The 18,726-nt window shown below is 50.0% G+C and overlaps 1 protein-coding gene across 2 annotated transcripts in view; it reads right to left on the bottom strand.

Annotated features, from left to right (window-relative positions):
• The window catches only part of SLC22A4 (solute carrier family 22 member 4), a 58,777-nt gene extending 53,947 nt beyond the window's left edge, over window positions 1-4,830 (bottom strand). For both annotated transcript variants that reach the window (XM_058540184.1, XM_058540194.1), the window contains exon 1: window positions 4,415-4,830. In XM_058540184.1, the coding sequence (XP_058396167.1) occupies window positions 4,415-4,807 (393 nt within the window). In that variant the 5' untranslated portion in view covers window positions 4,808-4,830. The remainder of the gene's footprint in view (window positions 1-4,414) is intronic.
• Window positions 4,831-18,726: the final 13,896 nt, after the last annotated feature.

The following is an 18,726-nucleotide window of genomic DNA, read 5'->3' as shown; positions in this document are numbered from 1 at the left end:
TGAAATCACACAAACCCAAATTTAAGGATTCATCAAAATAACTGATAGACTCATAAAAAGTGTCAACGTCATGAAAGATAAGGAAAGACTCAGGAACTGTTGCAGATTGGAGGAGACTAAGGAGACGTGATAACTAAATACAATGTGGGATTCTGGATTGGATCCGGAAACAGAAAAAGGACATTAGTGGCAAAACTGGCAAAATTCAAACAAGGTCTGTAGTTTAGTTAATAATATTGTAAGCAACGTTAATTTCCCGGTTTTGACAAATGAATTATGGTTATGTAAATTATTAACATTAGGGGAAGCTGGGTGAAGGGTATATGTGAAATCTCTGTACTATTTTCACAACTTTAAAGAATGTGATTCTTAGTAACTGCCCAGGTTGAAAAAATTGGACTTCACAAACAGCCCCTGAGGAAGGAAACTACCTTATACATGTATACACAGACAGATGCACTCATGCAAGTCCCAACTTAGACACCAGATTCCTGCCTCCTGGGATTCTACGAAAGGCATTTCCACAGCAGAACACACCATCTTTGGATTCCTGGCTGACCTGTTGTCCTTGTGGAGGTGTCAGTGTGTTGGTTCAGGTGTCCCAGAGGGTATGCCCACTGGGAGATCCCACACAGAGGTGTAAGGCAGAGACAACCTGAGGACAGTGCCTCTACCTGTATTGTGCCAGCCAGGATGCAGAGAACCTGCTCAGGGCCACTGGGCTTGACCCTGTGGGAAAGCTGGGGCCATTTCTCCTACTGGCACTGGCCAAGTCAGTGTGGGTTTGGACCTCTACCCTTTTCTCTGGGCCCTGGAACTTCCACCTTGGGGAAAGGGGCTCAGCCTCCAGCAAGTCTCATCACTCACTATACTGGCTTCAACCTAGACCTTAGGACAGCTCCCACAATGCCCACAGTGCCAAGCCAGAGGTGATGAAGTCCTGCCCTTACCTCTCCTCACCACCCATCTATGATGCCCATTTGGTGCTAGGGGATGTAGCACAGGCTCACGATCTCACTGAGTCCTCCCAACAACTCAGATAAGCTGGGCACTCTTATCACCCTCATTTTTTTTTTTCTGAGGAAGATTGGCCCTGAGCTAACATCTGTTGCCAATCTTCCTCTTTTTTTTTTCTTTTTTCTCCCCAAAGCCCCAATACATAGTTGTATATCCTAGTTGTAGGTCCTTCTAGTTCCTCTATGTGGGACACCACCTCAGCTTGGCTTGATGAGCAGTGAGTAGGTCCTCGCCCAGGATCTGAATGGGCGAATCCCGGGCCGCAGAAGCAGAATGCATGAACTTAACTGCTGCGCCACCAGGCCAGCCCCGTGATTCTCATTTTTAAAAACTGTAATAAAATATAAATAACATAAAATTTACTGTCTTAACGATTTTTAAGTGTACAGTTCAGTAGAGTCAAATATATTCACATTGTTGTAAAAACAATCTCTAGAACTCTTTTCATCTTGCAAAGCTAAACTCTAGACCCATTGAACATCTCCCCATTCCTCTCCCTACCCTCCCCATCTCCCACCCCACGGCCAGCCCCTGGCAACTACCATTCTGCTTTCTGTTTCCATGAGTTTGACTACTCTTTATATCTCATATAAATGAAATCATACAGTTTTTGTCTTTTTGTGACTGGCTTATTTCACTTAGCACCACGTCCTCAAGGTTCATCTGTGTTGTAGCATGTGTCAGAATTCCTTTCCTTTTCAAGGCTGAATAATATTCCATTGTATGTATAAATCACATTTTCTTTATTCATTCATTTTGTTGACGGACATTTGGGTTGCTTTCACTTTTTGGCTATTATGAATAATGCTGCTCTGAACAGGGGTGCACAAATATTTCTTTGAGACCCTGCTTTGAATTCTTTTGGATACATACTCAGAAGTGATATTGCTGGATCACACAGTAGTTCTATTTTTAATTTTTTGAGGAAATGCCACACTGTTTTTCATAGTGGCTGCACCAATTTACATTCCTAGCAACAGTGCACAAGGATTCCAATTTCTTCACTTCCTTGCCAACACTTGATATTTTCTGCATATTTGATAGTGGTCATTCTAGTGGGTATGAGGTGGTATCTCATCATGGTTTTGATTCACATTTCCTTAATGATCAGTGATGTCGAGCACCTTTTCATGTGCTTGTATCCCCTTTTAAAGATAAGGAAACTGAGGCCTTGAGCAGTGATGTAACCTGCTGAAGTCAGCCAAGTGGTTAGGGTTGGGGACAGAACTGGCCCTCCAGTCTGACTTCAGAACTCCTCCATGTGCCACCACCTCTCTGGGGACAGCCACCCCACCCTACTCACTCCAGTGCTTCTCCCCTCCTTCCTCCCAACCACCAATGCCCACTTGCCTTTTATTTTACTCTCACTACCCAAAAAGGAAGCAAAGAAGGGAAAGGCTGCTGAAAAACGCAAATCCTGGTGCATGCATATGAGTGTGTGATGATGTGCGTCCCCAGAGGTGCCCTCAGGCCCCTGTGAGCAGGGCCCAAAGGGGTAGCTGTGGACTTGGAGGCCAGCAGCTACCCACCCCTCACACCCTGAGGTGAATGAAACCAGTGAGGAAGAAGAAAGGGACAGGTCAACCCAGCTGTCAGAGAGGGCTGCAGCTAGTGGGGCCAGCTCTTCCAGGAATTGAGGTGGGGTGAGCTGACTCCCAGTCTTAGATGCCCCAGGACCAGGCTGTGGGCAGGAGGTAGGCAAGCACTAGGAGCCCCTGCTAAGGGATCAAAGCCAGAGAAGCACAGTCAGGGCCCAGGGTAGACATAGCGGTAATGCTGGTGGGATCCAGAGGTGGTCCATAAGCTGAGCCCACTTTCCACAGGTCCTATAGATTCTGCAGCCACCACTCCTGGCTGCCACCAGTCTCTTGCCAAGGCAACTCCCACAGCTTCCTCACTGGTCTTCTCACTTCTCATAGCAGCTAGAGTGAGCTCTAAAAACACAAATTGGGCCATGTGACTCCTTGCTTAGAACACTTACTATTTCCTCGCTGTCTTCACAATAAAGTCAGCTTCTTAACATGCCTACAATGCCCACTGTGAACTGGCCCTGTAGGCATTTCTAGCCTCACCTGCCATCCCCTGAGCTCCAGTCACCCTGATCTACAGGAATTCCATCCACAGAAGCTGCCATGTTCTTTGCTTGGATAAACCCTACTCATATTTCCAGACTCAGCTCAAATTTTATCACCTCTTCTTAGAGTATTTCCTCACTCTGTTATGCCCACAGAGAGGGTAATATATTTGCCCCAGGTCACACAGCAAGCCAGCCAGGATTTGAATTCAGGCTCCAGAACCCTATTACTAACTAAGGTTGATGTTAGCCCTCTCTGGAACACTGCCAGTATGCCTAATGGGCATCTGAGCTTTGAGGGCAGGCCCCATACCCCAGATGTCTACAGCTTAGTGCCCAGCATAAGGCCAGACATGGTGTGTGATGACTACCACATCGTGCTGAGGGAAGGGGAGTAAGGACCAGCAGAGGCCCACCCTCAAGTTTTTCTTGGGAGGAACAGAGAGCAGAGGAAGAGCTAGAAGCTGGGAAATCCTACCTGCCTGATCAACAGTAGGAAACCAGTCTGTGAGGATACCCCCCTCAGAAGGAGGTAGGCCCTGACCCACCATCTCCTGGCCCTTACCAGATGCGAAGCAGGAAATGCAGGGGGTGAAGTAGTATGTGCACGGCCTGACTCTTGAAACTTGGAAAATTTGCTACTGAAACCACTTAGGATGCTAAGGGGCTAATAGCATAAGCTGGAGCCCCTATCTACCACTGGGCCCTGTGCTCAGAGGCATCTCTGTGAGTCTGTCTCTTCTTGAGTACCTGAGGCTGGGGTTATGCCTCGCCTGGTTCCCTGCACTCAGCCAGCATCAAGAGGCCTCTGCTCCTTTTCAGAGAAATTGGAGCCTCAGGACAGGACTCCAAGCATCACCATAGGTGTACGGCAGAGCAGGAAACCCCCTGATGCTTCCAGAAGTCTGTGGCTAGGGAACAGACCAGACCTGCCCATGCCCTGCCCAGCAGCAAGGCTCTTCTCTGTGTCCGCACTTAGGCTCACCAGTGACTACCACACCCCTTCTCATGCCTGTGGCAGGAACATGACTCAGGCTGTACATCTGGGCAGCATCTAGGCTCTTGGGAAACAATTTCATTTGTTGTGAAACTGGCAAAGGAAAAGACAGTTGGTAACAGCGCTCCCTTCCGCATCCCCTCCATACTGGACAGAAATCATCAGGAGTGAGTCCTGCTCTCTTGGGCTGCACACTTGTGTTGGAAGCATAACCCAGTTAGTTGCGTGCCAGCCAGGTTTGACCGAGAGTGGGGGACACAGACCCAGGCACTGCCAGGAAGTCTCGAGGGGGACTGGCACAGATGGAGTATCGCTCACACACCTACCTCGGTCACGATGGTGGACAGGTAGATGTCCTGGCTGAACTCCCAGCCATCCAGGCAGCTCTCCTGCTCCAGCTGCTCCAGGTCCACGTCGCGCCCCGGCTCCAGCCCGAGCGCCGAGAAGTTGGCGATCGTCTCGAGCCGGTAGCGGCGGCAGCTGTGCGGCACCTCGAGGCCGTCCTGCAGCCGCAGCGGGATACTGTGGTTGCGCCACGCGCTGCTCAGGTTCGCGGTGTCCGGCACCCGGCAGCGGTGCTCCGGGGTGCCTGCCAGGAACACGATTGACATACCATTGAAGCCGTTGGGGATGATGCTGGCGCTGAGCATGAAAAAAATGAGGCGCTGGAAGAGCCCCCACTCGCCCAGGAAGGCAGTCACCTCGTCGTAGTCCCGCATGCTTCCCGCCACTGCTCTTAGCTTGCAACAAGCGATGACAAGAGCGTTCCTCGGACAGTGTCGCGCGGTTGAGGGCGTCCTCCCGAGAGTGTCAGAATGTTCTCGGAGACCAGGCAGGCTACGGGCAATTGTGTTGCACGGCCGGGGACCGTTCCCGGGAAACAGGCTGCAGGGGTTGGAACTTTCCCGTGGACGCAAAGCTGGAAGCCACCGTAGAAACTCGGGACCACACCTCCATCCCTCCTGGGGCAGGGGAAGGGAAAGCGGCCGGGCGGGCCGGGGTGGGGCTCCCTGGCCGGCTCGGCCTCTTGCTCCGCTCCTGCTGCCCCCTGCTACCTGGCTGTACACCGGGCAGGAGCTTGGAGCTGGGCAGTGCAGCCTGCGTGCGGGGGAGGAAGCTCCGCTCCCGCGCAGCCCGCGTCTCCCGCGCCCCCGAAGTGCTGAGCTCCCAGACCCGGGCCGCTGTGTTGGGCCCCACGAGGGGGAGCCGGCAAAAGGGAGGAGCCGAGGCCGGAGAGCAAGGTCTTTGAGAGGCTGGCCCTAGCCCTCTTTGCTGGTGTCGCTCCAGGTCTCGCCCGGGGCAGGGGTCTCTCCGCTGTCCCTTCCAACCCGAGTCTGAGTTCGGGTGGCCTCGGGCGGGGCGCAGCGCTGAGTTCGGGTGGCCTCGGGCGGGGCACAGCGCGTCAGTGGAGTTGGTGGTCCTGGAAGCCTCTGCGGGCGCAGGTTAACCGGAGCGCGCCCTCTCCTCTGGCACGCACGGCGCGCACGTGGCCGGCACCAGCTGACAGGGCGTTCCCTCCCCAGCGGTCCTAGGAGGGCTGGCTGGATTCAGTCTCCAGCCGGCGGCGCCCAGAGAAGCGTCTTCGGGACAGCCAGGAGCCTCACCTTGAAAAGGGGGAAACAAGCCCAGAGCCCGGAAGGGATAAGCAAGGTCACACTGCGTCAGAGACAGGCTCAGACGGAGGGAGGTGGGAGGCAGGGGCTACCGGGTGGTCCCAGAATCCTGCTGGGGCCTCTAGAGGAGACTACAACACGGAGCCCTGTCCTTTGTGAAGGCACTGTAATGGAGGCTCTGCTGTTACCACTCCTGGGTTCTGGTTTTGATCTCCTCAGTCTCCCCACGCTCTTCATCTGGGCTGGCTGCCAGAGCCTTCTGGGACAGGAGGAAGGAACCGCCTCCAGTCCAAGAACCGAGGGAGGGAGGAGGAGAAAGTCCAGTCTGGCACCCAGATCTGTCAGGGTAACCAGAGCAGGGACCACATTCTGCTCAGTGCCAAGGCCTACGTCCCCTCTGCCCCTGTGGGAGCCAGCCCGGGGTGCTGTCTGAGTCCTGGAGTTCAGGAGGGAGCCAGATGAGACTGGGAGGCTGAAGGATCCACCTCTGGAGATTTGGTACAAGTGTGCGTGCTTCTCTAGGCCCTGGTAAGGGGCTGAGGGACATTTCTGCCCCATTTTTTGTAGCCTCCGGTCTGACTCCTCTTCTTAGGCTGGCTTCCCACCGCCTTGGAACCTCAGTTTCCTTGTCTGTAATAAGATCATATGTCCTGATGTGCTGGGACAGGTCTGATTTAAGCCGACTAGTCCAGTGAAATTATTAATAGCACTTCCCTTTACTTTCGAAAGTATCCTTCTTTGAACAATATTTTATGTGGTCATTGTCTTACTTAGCATGGATTTGATCCTTCTCCCCTCCCCCAATAAAAAAGCAAAGCCTGAGATAAGAATTTATGTGGAGATAGTTTATTTTGAGGAGTGATCCCAGGGAAAGGAGTAAAGGATTAGGAAGAGTGAACAGGGAAGGAGGTAAGGCTGACCAAGATGGCATAATTGAGCTGGTCTTTGACAGTGACCAGGATCAATGATGGTGCTGTGCTGAGACATATTGGAGCCTGAGGCCAAAGGAAAAAGTTAGTAATACTGATCCTGTCTTTACTTAAAATTTTGATGTTTTGTTCATTGTGGATTTTCATATCGATTTTGATTTTTTAAAATATTATTTATCTTGATTATTGAATTTTTGGCACCCCCTTAAATTCTGCACCTGAGGCAAGGGCCTCACTTGTTTCACTTGCCTCAGCCTTTTCCCAGCCCTCGTTGCTATAGGTGACTGGGATTTGATCCCACTGGGACCTTCTAAAAAGCCATATAGACTGAGGAGCCATTTGTTTCCTAGTTCTGGCTCCATTGGTCAACTGCCCTGCACTTCCAGGTTGCACATGTGTGACAGCCAAACAGGTGCCACTCAAGTAAACTGTTTGCCATTGCCCATGAGTGTATGTAATTCCACAGCTCAAACTATTTTGCCCTCCATACAAAATGAATGCCCAAGTGCACTGCTCATAGTTAGACCCATTGGGAGAATTTCCTTTCACTATTGTCCTTTAGGGCCACTCCTAAGTGGGGCTGTGTTGCAGTAATAATCCATTTTTTGGCTACTATCAAGCTAAGTCATCTGTGAGTCAGGACTGAATATTTTTTTCTCCCTCTATCAGTTGGTTATAGAAAACCACCTCCATAAGACCAAAGGTTTGAGTTGAGGGAGAAGTGTCGGGATAGCTGAGGTAGGTGTCATAGGAGTCTGAGCCACCTATTCATTAACTTACATGAGTCCTATGGACCTGCTCAGTCCTGATCCTGCCTCTACCATTTCTATTTTTTTTTTTTTATAATTTTATTTATTTATTTATTTTTTCCCCCAAAGCCCCAGTAGATAGTTGTATGTCATAGCTGCACATCCTTCTAGTTGCTGTATGTGGGACGTGGCCTCAGCACTGCCAGAGAAGCAGTGAGTCGGTACGCGCCCGGGGTTCCGAACCCGGGCCACCAGCAGCGGAGCACACGCACTTAACCGCTAAGCCATGGGGCCGGCCCTACCGTTTCTATTATATGATGGATTGCTGATGTGCTGGCTTAATCTTATGACTTGATAGAATCTGACAATTCCCAGCTCATACTAGACATCTCTGGTTGCACAGAACCTTGCCAGGCATTCAGTTTTTACTGTGGCCAAATAGCTGCTTTTCAAAAGGCAAACAGATCTCTGCTGAAGAAGACATGACCTTGCTCTGGAACTCTAGAGATCTGTGCTGAAACTGTTTTATTAGGGCTTATCAGAGATACTACCCAGCATCCTTATCACCACGAACAACTCTAGCACCATTGATTCTGCTGGGTCATATGGATAATATCGCAGGGAACCTTGTACTATAATTGGACACATTGTAGTACTATAATTGGACACATTGGACACTCTTTTGCTCTGGGCTTCACTCAAAACTGGGAGCCTTCCAAGCATCCAATAAATAGAGTAGCATTTCAGATCAGAGTAGTATTTCCACCAAGCACTATGTCTTTTTATTAGCGGTGGAGGGTACAGGGTACAACAACTTACCTTTACTATACAGGGGATGAACTGGTATGCTCCAGACTACTGGATCCCTAATAACTTCACCAATGTGCCTCGAAATAATATGGGATAGAAGAAGTAAGTGAGGATATAAATGGAAAAAGATTGGCCATGATAGTAGTTCTAGAGGTTCATTTTACTAGTGTATCTCCTTTTATATACATTTAACTCATTCCACAACAAAAAGGCTTCACCAGTATGGAAGGCCCTGAATCTTCATACTTTTTGTTTTTGTTTTTGTTTTGCTGAGGAAGATTGTCCCTGAGCTAACATTTGTGCCAGTCTTCCTCTATTTGGTATGTGGGATGGCACCACAGCATGGCTTGACGAATGGTGTGTCTGCACCCAGGATCTGAACCTGTGAACCCTGGGCCGCGGAAACGGAGCATGCTAACTTAACCACTACACCACCCGGCCGGCCCCTGAATCTTCATACTTTTTTTGTGTGTGTGTGAGGAAGACTAGCCCTGAACTAACATTTGATGCCAATCCTCCTCTTTTTGCTGAGGAAAATTGGCTCTGGGCTAACATCCATGCCCATCTTCCTCTACTTTATATGGGACGGCGCCACATCGTGGCTTACAAGCAGTGCGTTGGTGCGCGCCCGGGATCTGAACTTGTGAACCCCGGGCTGCAGAAGCAGAGTGCGCGCACTTAACCGCTGCGCCACCGGGCTGACCCCTGAATCTTCAGACCTTTTATCTCCCATCTTCTGGCATGCATATGTCTTACTATGACGTCTAGAGTACTTGTTTATTCTTGCTCACTAGGTCAAATTAGCATTATGTCATCAATACTGTACCATAGTGGACCATCATGATATTCTATGAAATATCAAAAACAAAGTCATTAAATACTATAGTGTTACAGAAAGCAGAATTAACGTAGCCCAGGGGCAAGAAGGTGAAAATGTACTGCTGTTCATCCCACATAAAAACAAACAGCTTTTGATCCTCCTTACTGAAGGAAATTGAGAAGAAAAATCTTTGATGTTGGTGATAATCTCTGCAATTCCTCCCAGGATGTGGTTTTACATAAATTGGTCAAAAATGTGGGAGTGTTAGAGGCTTCCATTTGGCTCTTCCTACCATAATGGCTCTATTTAATAGGACAGGAAGTAGGGTACAGGGAGTAAATGTTAGGGTCTTGCCAGCTGCTTAGGTGTATCTATCCCAGTTACGCATTTAAGGACCAGGGAATTAGAGTGTGGATCTTTAGACTCATTAGACCTGCTTGCATGAGAACTCCCTTTACTACCTGCCTTTCTTGAGCCTCCAATCTAACTGGAGGACCATGATGGTGTTTCCCATCCTTTGGCATCAATGCCAGCTCATACTCTGAATCCAACAGCCCTTGAAAGGTCTGGGTAGTTCCCTTTCCCATGACTGGACTTACTCTGGTAAAAGGCCACTGCTATGGACTGAATTGTGTCTCTTCCAAATTCGTATGCTGAAGCCATAACCTCAATGTCGTGGTACTTGGAGATGGGGCCTTTGGGAAATAGTTTTAGATAAAATCATAAGGGTGGGGCCCTCCTGATGGGATTAGTGCCCTTATTAAAAGGGACATCAAAGAGCTCACAAGAAGGTGGCCATCTACAAGCCACGAAGAAGATTCTCACCAGGAACTGAATTGGCCAGCATTTTGATCTTGGACTTCCCAGCCTCCAGAATTGTGAGAAATAAATTTCTGTTGTTTAATCCACCCAGTGTGTGGTATTTTGTTATAGTAGCCTGAGCAGACTAGCCACAGATCCCTTGTGGGGAAAGATTGGGGAAATAATTATCGTATATACTTTCAGCAGTATAGGAGGATTTTTCCTTAAGGAGACTTGGTCTCCTTTTCAATCAATAGGCTCCAAGCCTGTGAACTGGCCTGGATCTGGGAAATTTATGAGGAAATACTATTTTCCATTGTGGCAACTGTCACAGCCTTCTGCTAACCAGATCCTGATTTGGGAGATGAGGTTATTATACAAGTTAAGTAACACCTGGTCATCCGCTCGTTTATTTAACTCCTAGGAACACCATGGTCTATTAGCCATCACCACAGACTCCATGAGTGGAAGCACTCTGGCTGCCACGTTAGTCTTGTAATTACATCTACCCTGCCTCTGTCGATTAAGTACCACCATCCAGCCTCTGCTATTCTAGAATCCTAGCATCCTCATTGACACTAGGGATCCTCACCTGTGCATTTTGTATTGCCTTAGTGAAGGGAGTGTCTTCTGGACTTGTCTTGGGAATGTAATCTGGTGATAGATTCTCTGGTCTTGCATGATAAATACCATCTAACATTCTCAATCTCCTGAGCCTTCTGACTCCTTTGATACTCTGTCAAGAAAGTTCTGGCATCTCCACCTCATTTCTGTAGACCATAATTGTATCCAAGCTTCAAAGAGCTATCCCAGAAGCATATGAAGATGGTTTTATGTACCTTTGCTTGGATATTAAACCCAGAATAATGAGAGAGTGCTCTCAGGTTAATAAATTCCCACGTTACCCCTGTTCCTACCAGAACATAGGCCTGTCATTTTTCCAATGTGCGTGCTATTTCCTTGTCGATCAGGGACTGAATTTCCCCACTTAGGCTGTGCTGAGAACTAACTCTAGTTATTGGTCTGGAGGCCATGAGGCGAGGTAGGGGAGGACCTTAAGGAGGATCAGCATCATCTTTGGAGCCACTTGCCTCTGGAGGAGTCTTGGCAGGGACTCCAGGCAAGGAGAGGCTGCTCTCTTATAGCAAGGGGAGGAGAGCTGCTGCTGCTGGCGTTGAAGGTTTAGGGGAATTTTCACATTAATCTACCCAAATGTCACTATTCTGTGTTCCAGAGTTCTACACATTTCCTATCAGGGCCATGACGTTGTCATAGGAGACCCAACAAAGCTGTGCATGCAGCCTTTTTTTTGTGTGTGGCTCTCCTACCCTTACAATTAAATCAATTAAATCCGAGGCTTGATTTCCAGCACAACCCATTATAACTCTGTGGCTGTAGGAGATGAGGGTCTCTTTAAAAGCTTCCATGGAGGGCTTCTGGCTTATACAGTGTGCCTTGAGTTTATAGTTGGCTGACCTGGGCCTATCATTTGCTTTTTTCAAGGCCTCTAAAGCACTTAACAAAAGCCAGTCAACTCCATGATCATTACAATCACCACTGTCTTCATACACTCTGGGTGCCATAACTGAAGGTTTCTCAATCTTTGCAGTCTTGAAGTTTTGGGCCAGATAATTCTTTGTTGTGGGGGGCTATGCTATGCATTTTAGGATGTTTAGCACAATCTCTGGCCTCTGCCTACTAGATGCCAGTAGCACTCCGCCTTAGTTGTGATAAAAGATGTCTCCAAACATTGCTAAATGTCCCCTGGTAGGGGGGTGTAAAATTGCCCCTTGTTAAAAAACACTGATACAAGCCAATGTTTCACTTTCTCCTTGCATCTCATTATAATCTACCATGGGTAAGAGCTCTGGTAAATGATGCTACTGCATTCCAGGGATTATTACCATCCTACTCACTAACAGTAATGGAGTCCTTAGCTCTGTTTGAAAGGTGAATGTTCAACTTCTAGAATCCCTTCCTTGCAAGTCTGCCTTCTAGACTGTCTTCTATTTGGGAGTGGATCTAAGGGAACAGGAGTAAAGACTGTGGAGAGTGAAACAGAGAAGAAAAGCAAATAAAAGGGTACAGCATAGGGTTGCTTACAGTTGTAGGAAACTGGGAGAATGTGTCTCAGAAATGTCTGTCTAAGGTTCAGAGGTAGACAACATTTATCCATAGGTTTCTATCCCTCACTGGTTCAAGCATGCCACATTGGTTGTTAACTCTCCTACACTTCCAGACGTACATGTGTGTGTTGAGCAGATTTCTGTATGTGTTCCATGCCTCAGTGTCAGAGGATTCCTGGAGCAGAAAGTGAGTGAGAAGTAAGCAGTGCCATTGATACTGGGACACCTCGGAGAAGCTGGTTGCCACATCAGTGGCTGGAGTAAACAGTAGGCCCGGAGGATCTGAAGCCATGAGCACAAGGAGTCATACTCAATCATCCTGCTCGTATGACTGGGGAGGTTACAGCCTGTGCTGCCCCTCACTGGGTGCTGCCCAGTAGCATGAGGAAGGCAGGATTCTGGCAACTTCATTTTTATGTTGAACTCCTACCTCTGCTCTTTCTGGCCAAGAGGGCTTAGAGTCAACAAATGCAGGCCGGTCAGCCATCTCCTGGCACCCAAATAATCTGATCCAGCCCAGATACTTGCCCATGTGAGCACTAAACCAGTGGTGGGGGAAGGCAGAGGGATGAGGTTGGAAAGGTTGGTAAAGGCTAGACCATGCTTGACCTTAAAAATTCTTAATTGTTACATGGCTTTAGATTTAATTCTGAGGCCAATAGAAGTCAGAGCAAAACCTGATGAGATTTGTGTTTTAGAAAGATCCCTCTGGTGGCCAAGTTGAGAATGCAAGGAAGGGAGCTAGGGTGGAAGCAGCAACACCAGGGAGGAGACTGTTGTAGGTATCCAAGAGGGTGATGGTGGTGGTGGCCAAGAAAGAGATGAATTCTAGAGCTGTTTAGGAGGTGGCAAGGACAGGTCTTGAAGACCAACTGGATGAGGGTATGATGGAAAGGAAGGGGGCAGGGAAGATGCCTAATTTGGGGGACTGAATGGATGGGTGGATGATGGTGTCTTTGTCTGAGATGGAAGCATAGGAAAAAGAGTAGGTTGGAGAGAAGATGATGAGGTGGGTTTGAAGTGTCTTTGGGACATCCAGGGAGAGACGTTCAGTCAGTCAGAGGTCTGAGCTGGAGATATATATTTGGGAGTCATGACTGCAGAGTTCTTGAGGCCTTGCACATAGACAAGGTCACCAGGAAGCAGAGCCAGTCGGGGTTCCTGGTGGCAAGCAGGCTCAGAGAATTGCTAGGAAACCTGGACAGCCAGCAGGGATAAGCAGAAATCTGCTTTGGAGGTAGCTCTGGGTGCTGAGAAGTAGGCAAACCAAAGTGGAGTCCTAGCAGGACAGTTTGCTTAAAATCGAGCCTGTAGAGGAAGAACCACCCTTTGGATGGGCTAGAGGGGCCTCTGGTCTCTGTCCTCCCAGACACATCCAGTGGGACTGGGTGAGACTACAAAAGGAGGGCAGGGACAGTTTGGAAGGGATCTAACCATTAAATAGCCCAAACAACCTCAGGCACTCTAGAGAATGAGTGTTTGGAGAGGAAAGCCAAAGCTGAGCCAGAGCCTTGAGGACGCTTCTGCCTCAGGGACAGGTAGCAGAGGGGACAGAAACACAGGCTGAGAAAGCACAGCATGAGAAAGCACAGTGCTGAGGGGTAAGAGACTGCCCCCACCCAGGAATCTCTGAGAGAAGAGGCAAGCTCCAGCAATCAGAGAGAGCCCTGGGGGCTGGAAGGGGGCCATCCCAGGCTCTCTCAGCAGCTCCAGGAACCACTGAGAAGCTGGTGAGAAGCCAGGACAGCCATTTAGCAGGGATCATGACCTGACCTCAGAAACAAGTCAAGCAGACCTAAGGGTGGGTTCATGCATGCCAGAGTTTATGATCAGGTGCTGTGGGCACCAGCCTTGTCTACACTCAGATCCAAAGCTTCAAGGGTCACCTTGACTGAGCCCAGCTTCCACCATTTCATGCCCCATGGAGGGTTGGGAGCCTAGTCCTGTGTGAGGAGTTGGTGAGTCTGTAGCCTGCACTCTGGGCTGTTCTGGGGACCTTGCCAAGCAGAGACAGGTTAGCTCTCTTCAGAAGAGGACTGGTCAGAGTCACCAGACCATTGGTGGGGCAGGCGATGTTCTCCAGGGAAGATGAGTACTTGCAGTTGTCCTGGGTGCCCTTGCCGTCAAGATTAGCTAGGCAGCATGTGACTTTGGCAAGTTTCTCAACCTTTCTGAGCTCATTCATGAAATGGGGATAATAACTGTTCTTTCTTTCGGGTTGACGTGAGGATTAAAGAAGACTAATATCAGTTCACTAAGGACTTGGAGACGAAGGCTCGGAACACATTAGCTCCTGTTATAGTTATTATTAACTTGCATCCCTTCCTCTGAGTCTGTGGCTGTGCTCTGGCTTCCCATGAAGATGTGGCTTTAGGCCAAGAATGCCCTGAAGAGCGGCCGAGTGTCCTACTGCTCCCTCTGTCGGTGAGGAAGCTGGTGTGTGGTGCGGTGCTTCAGTCTCTGAGCTTGGCTACTGGGTCTGACTGGGGAGACAGATCCACTCACAGGGCTGGTCAGTTGGGTTTATGAGCCCGCTTGGCTAGGGCCAACCCCAGACCCTGCAGGGACAAGTGAGGCCTCTGACAGCCTCTCCTGTGATTTCCAGCCTCTGCCTTCAACCACAAATGGTCCATGTCAGACAGGAGCAAAGACGAAATTTGGCTTCATTGGGGACCCAAATAGAGTTTGCCTCTCGTGGTAGAGGGGGCACAGGAGGACAGTCCTTGCTTTTTAGAGAGATCCCTTTACTACCTTCAATCCTTTTCAGACTTCTACCTCCTTTCAGAGGTGCTGAGGAATATTGTGTGGGAAAATAATCAACCAGGAAATTACCCAGAGTTGAGAAGAGCAAGTCAGAGGTTGGCCTGAGGACAAGAAGCTGTTACCCTGGGTAAGTATGAGCTGTCCAGGATGGAGCTGGAGTGCAGATAAGGTGGGCAGGGAGACCCAGAGTGGAGGAGGGGGCAGGGCACTCCCTAGGTGGGCAGGGGGACTCTTTAGGCCCATAGCCTGGTCATCAGTGCGGGTCACAACACCTCCCCCCACCCAGCTCAGCTGTTCATGGGCTGTGAGCCCAGAGCCGGGCTGCTGTGCCCCCTAGAGGGGCTAGGTCCTTGCCAGGAAGGGAGGGCTGGCCTGAAGCAGAATCCGATTTCTCCTACCTCACCCCTTTCCTTGGTTCTCAAGGAGGAAGGTGGGGGAACAAAGCTTGTCACCCAGAGAACTAGAAGGAAGGACTCAGTTTTCATTTCAAGCTCCTTAGAGGGTCAAGGAAGGCTGCAAGAGTCTGGAGGAGAGCATGATGAAGCTGAACTTACAGATCAGGGCTGTCAGCAGAGGTCAGCTACACCTCAGGGGGCCTTGTGGGATGGGATTGGGAGTTTAGACTTTGTCCCAAGAGCAATGGAGAGCCACAGAGGCTTTAATAGACAGGACTGACATAATCAGAATTGCATTTTAAAAAGCTCCCTTTGCTGTTGTGTGGAGAAAGGATTGAGGGCCAGACAGAGGCAGGAAGGCCAGGCAGAAGAAAGCGGGGGTCTGGACTGGGGCTGGAGCTGTGGAGGCAGGGGGAAGTGGGCTAGTTAGGGACTAGCTAGGGATGAATGCAGTCATGCCTACTAACTGGTCTCCCTGCTTCCACCTTTGCCCCTTGCAGTCTATTCTCTATACAGCAGCCAGAGTGATCCTGGTTAACACATTAAAGTCCAGGTCACACCACTCCTCTGGCTTCTCATCTCAGAGTAAAAGCCAAAGTCCTTCCTGTGGCTTACGAGGTCAGCATGGTCAGCCTTCCTGCCCCCACATCTCTCTGACCTCATCTACCGCTCAGAGCCACATCACTTACACTACTCCAGCCATTTCTTCACTGTTCTTAGAACTTAGCAGGCACATGCCTCCTCCTCCTGCCCTGTCCAGGGCTTTTGTGATTCCTGCTCCCTCTGCCTGGAAGGCAATTTCCCCAGATACCCACACAGATGCTCCCTTACCCTCAGGTCTCTGCTCAAATGTGAGGTCTTTCTTTCCTTACCTGTGAGGTCTTTCTAAATTCCTCACATGAAGGGATCATCTATTCTCTACTGTAATAGCCTATTTATTTCCTTTAGGGCACTGCTTGTAATCTGTACTATTTTATATGTTTGCTCAAAATGTTTTCTTGGTATGGAGTACCATGCATGGAACATACTAGATTCTTAGTCAATAATTAGTTGAATGAATGAGTTGAGGCTGAGGATGCAGGAGGGAGGCAGTTGCCTTCCAGGCTCTACTCCCCTTGAGGACTTAGGCATTTGCCAACAGAAACCAGGAAAGCAATGTGAGGAGGAAAGTGGGGAGGCAGGGAGGCCCAGTGTGTGTGTGTGTATGTGTGTGTGTGAGGGTGGGTGCTGGCCCTAGGGCTCCTGCACCTCTCTGTGCCTGGCCTGGGGTCTGGGCAGGATGGAGGCAGGTCTGGGCTAGGTTCTGACCAAGGAGATACCAGGTTGTGCCAGAAGCACCGGGCAGGAATTGAAGCGGTAGGGTGGAGGGCATGTGGATGGGAACTACTGACTCTGCTTGGGGACGGCAGGCAAAGCTTTGCTCTAGGGGAGGGGACAGTGGAGCTGTCCCTGTGTCCCTGTCCTGAAGAGTGAGTAGGAGTTTGCTGGATGGAGAAGAAAGAATAAAAGCATTTTGAGCTTGAGAGATCTGAGGGGTATGAAAAGGCAAGATGGCTCAGAGAATGGGGAACTGTCTAGTGTAGCAGAGGAAGTGATACGAAGTAGTCAGCAACCTGAGGTCAGAGAAGCTTTAAATGCTAGGCCTGCAATTGATAGATCAGGAACTCCATCTTGATGGTCCTGGGGGCCATGGAGGGGTCAATGAAGCAAGGGAGTGAGAGAATCTTCCAGCTGACTGAAATGGGTCCCAGAAATGCTTAGCAGGTGGAACCCCAGACACAGTGATGGGTAGGATGGGATGGTTGGGGTGAGGGTGTAGAGGATGCTGTCCAAGTCTCTGGTTTGAAGGCCCCTGAAGTGAGGACCTGAGAGAGGGGCGGGTTTGGGGATGATAATGAGTTTGGTCTGGGCGAGGCAGGCTAGGAGACTCTGAATTGGGGATTCTGAATCTGGTACCTCCTCTTGGAGAGAGACTCCGCTGTCCGCTATCTCAGGACTGGGACCCTGGGCCACAGAGACCTTGTCCATGGGGACCCTGTCTTAGACTTTCATGATCCCTCACATTTGGGCTCAGTCAGGGCCCTTGGGCAGAGAAGGCGGCTGGGGGACTGGGCAGAGACTGAGCCTTGAAGTAAGGAGAGGACAAATCAGCCTGGCAGCTCTGGGCACCACTCCTCTTAGCTCCTGTCCCTCCTAACCCCACTAGGATGCCTACCTAGGCAGGCACTGCTGTGGTTGCCACAGCCCTACAAGGGTGGAGCTGTTGGTCTTGGGGGAGCCGATGGTGCCAAGGCGGCTCAAAGATTCCTCAGTTTGCGTGGGTAGTCCTTGTGGGGGGAGGGGGTGATGGTGTGTCCCTGGATTAAAGCGAGCACCCGCAGCTGGCGGATCTGCAGCGGCGGGTGGGAGTGGGGGAGCCGAGTCTCTGCCGGTATGAGTACGGGAGAGGGGTGGGGGCTTTTGCCGGTGGTTCTGGTATTTTTCCACCCGCTCCTGCACCTAGTGGCTTCCCTGGCTGCCCGTCATCCTCTCTGCTCCCGCCTATGACCGGGTGGGGCCAGAACCTTGTCTGCCGGCGAGGCTGGGTGGGGAAGGCAGGGCAGACTCTTCCACTGAGGTGGGTGCGGCCGCTGGGGGCGGGAGAGAGGGAGAGAGGGAGAGAGGGAGAGGGAGAGGGAGAGGGAGAGGGAGAGGGAGAGAGAGAGAGGGAGTGTGTGTGTGTGTGTGTGTGTGTGTGTGTGTGTGTGTGTGTGTGGTTGCCCGTGCGGCCCCGCGGCGGGTGCACTCCGTCCGCTCCAGGCCTTGCTGCTCACCGTCTGACCCCTCGCGGAACAGAAGGGGACAAGGGCCCGGCGGGGCCCGGGGTCACCCGCAGAACCAGGGCCCAGGACTCCAGCCCCCTCTTCTCGCCTCACTTCTCAGGGGGCACCTGCCCGCTGCCCTGGCCTGTGTTCCCTCAGGGAGGGGAGGGGGCGGCAGGAAGGAATCCCTAGGAACAAATTAAAGCAGGAACACAAGATCAGGAGAACATGGAAATAAAAACGCACAAGAATTCGCAACAAACACCTGAATAAACGCAGAGTAAGCACAGATCACAGTATTCTCTGGGAGGAAAGGACTCTACCCTAGCTCTCAAGCGAGTCTGTAGATTCAGGGCAACCCAAGTGAGGGTTCACAAAGATTTTCTGTTTTTCCAGAGCCTTACATATGCAGTCTAAACCTCTGACAATTGGAGATGTAGGAGGATAGCCTTGACAGGTTTGTTAATGAAGAACAAGCTGGAGAGACAGGGATATTAAACTCTAAAAGGGTACTAATTAAATAAATGTGATTTGTCACGAGAATAGGAAAATAGATCAGTGGAATAGAGTCCAGTAACAAAGATTCTTACAAAAATACGAAAAGTTTCTACCTATCATTAAGAAGTTAAATATACCAAAAAATGAGTGAAGGGTTTAGGGCAATTCACACAGGAACTCTGGGAGGGAGAAGGCCATTCACTCAGTGCCCATCAGCAAACACAATAAATACCCGTTGGATGAATGCTCATCAGTGGTAACCACAGAAATGCAAATTAAAGCAACTCCATATCGCATTTTACTTCTCAGATTGGCAAAATGAAAATTGACAAC

Source organism: Diceros bicornis, chromosome 1 (assembly GCF_020826845.1).
Source record: "Diceros bicornis minor isolate mBicDic1 chromosome 1, mDicBic1.mat.cur, whole genome shotgun sequence".
In the NCBI taxonomy this organism is placed as follows: domain Eukaryota; kingdom Metazoa; phylum Chordata; class Mammalia; order Perissodactyla; family Rhinocerotidae; genus Diceros; species Diceros bicornis.
Note: the sequence above shows the minus strand (reverse complement) of the source record. Positions and strands in the feature narration are given on the sequence as shown.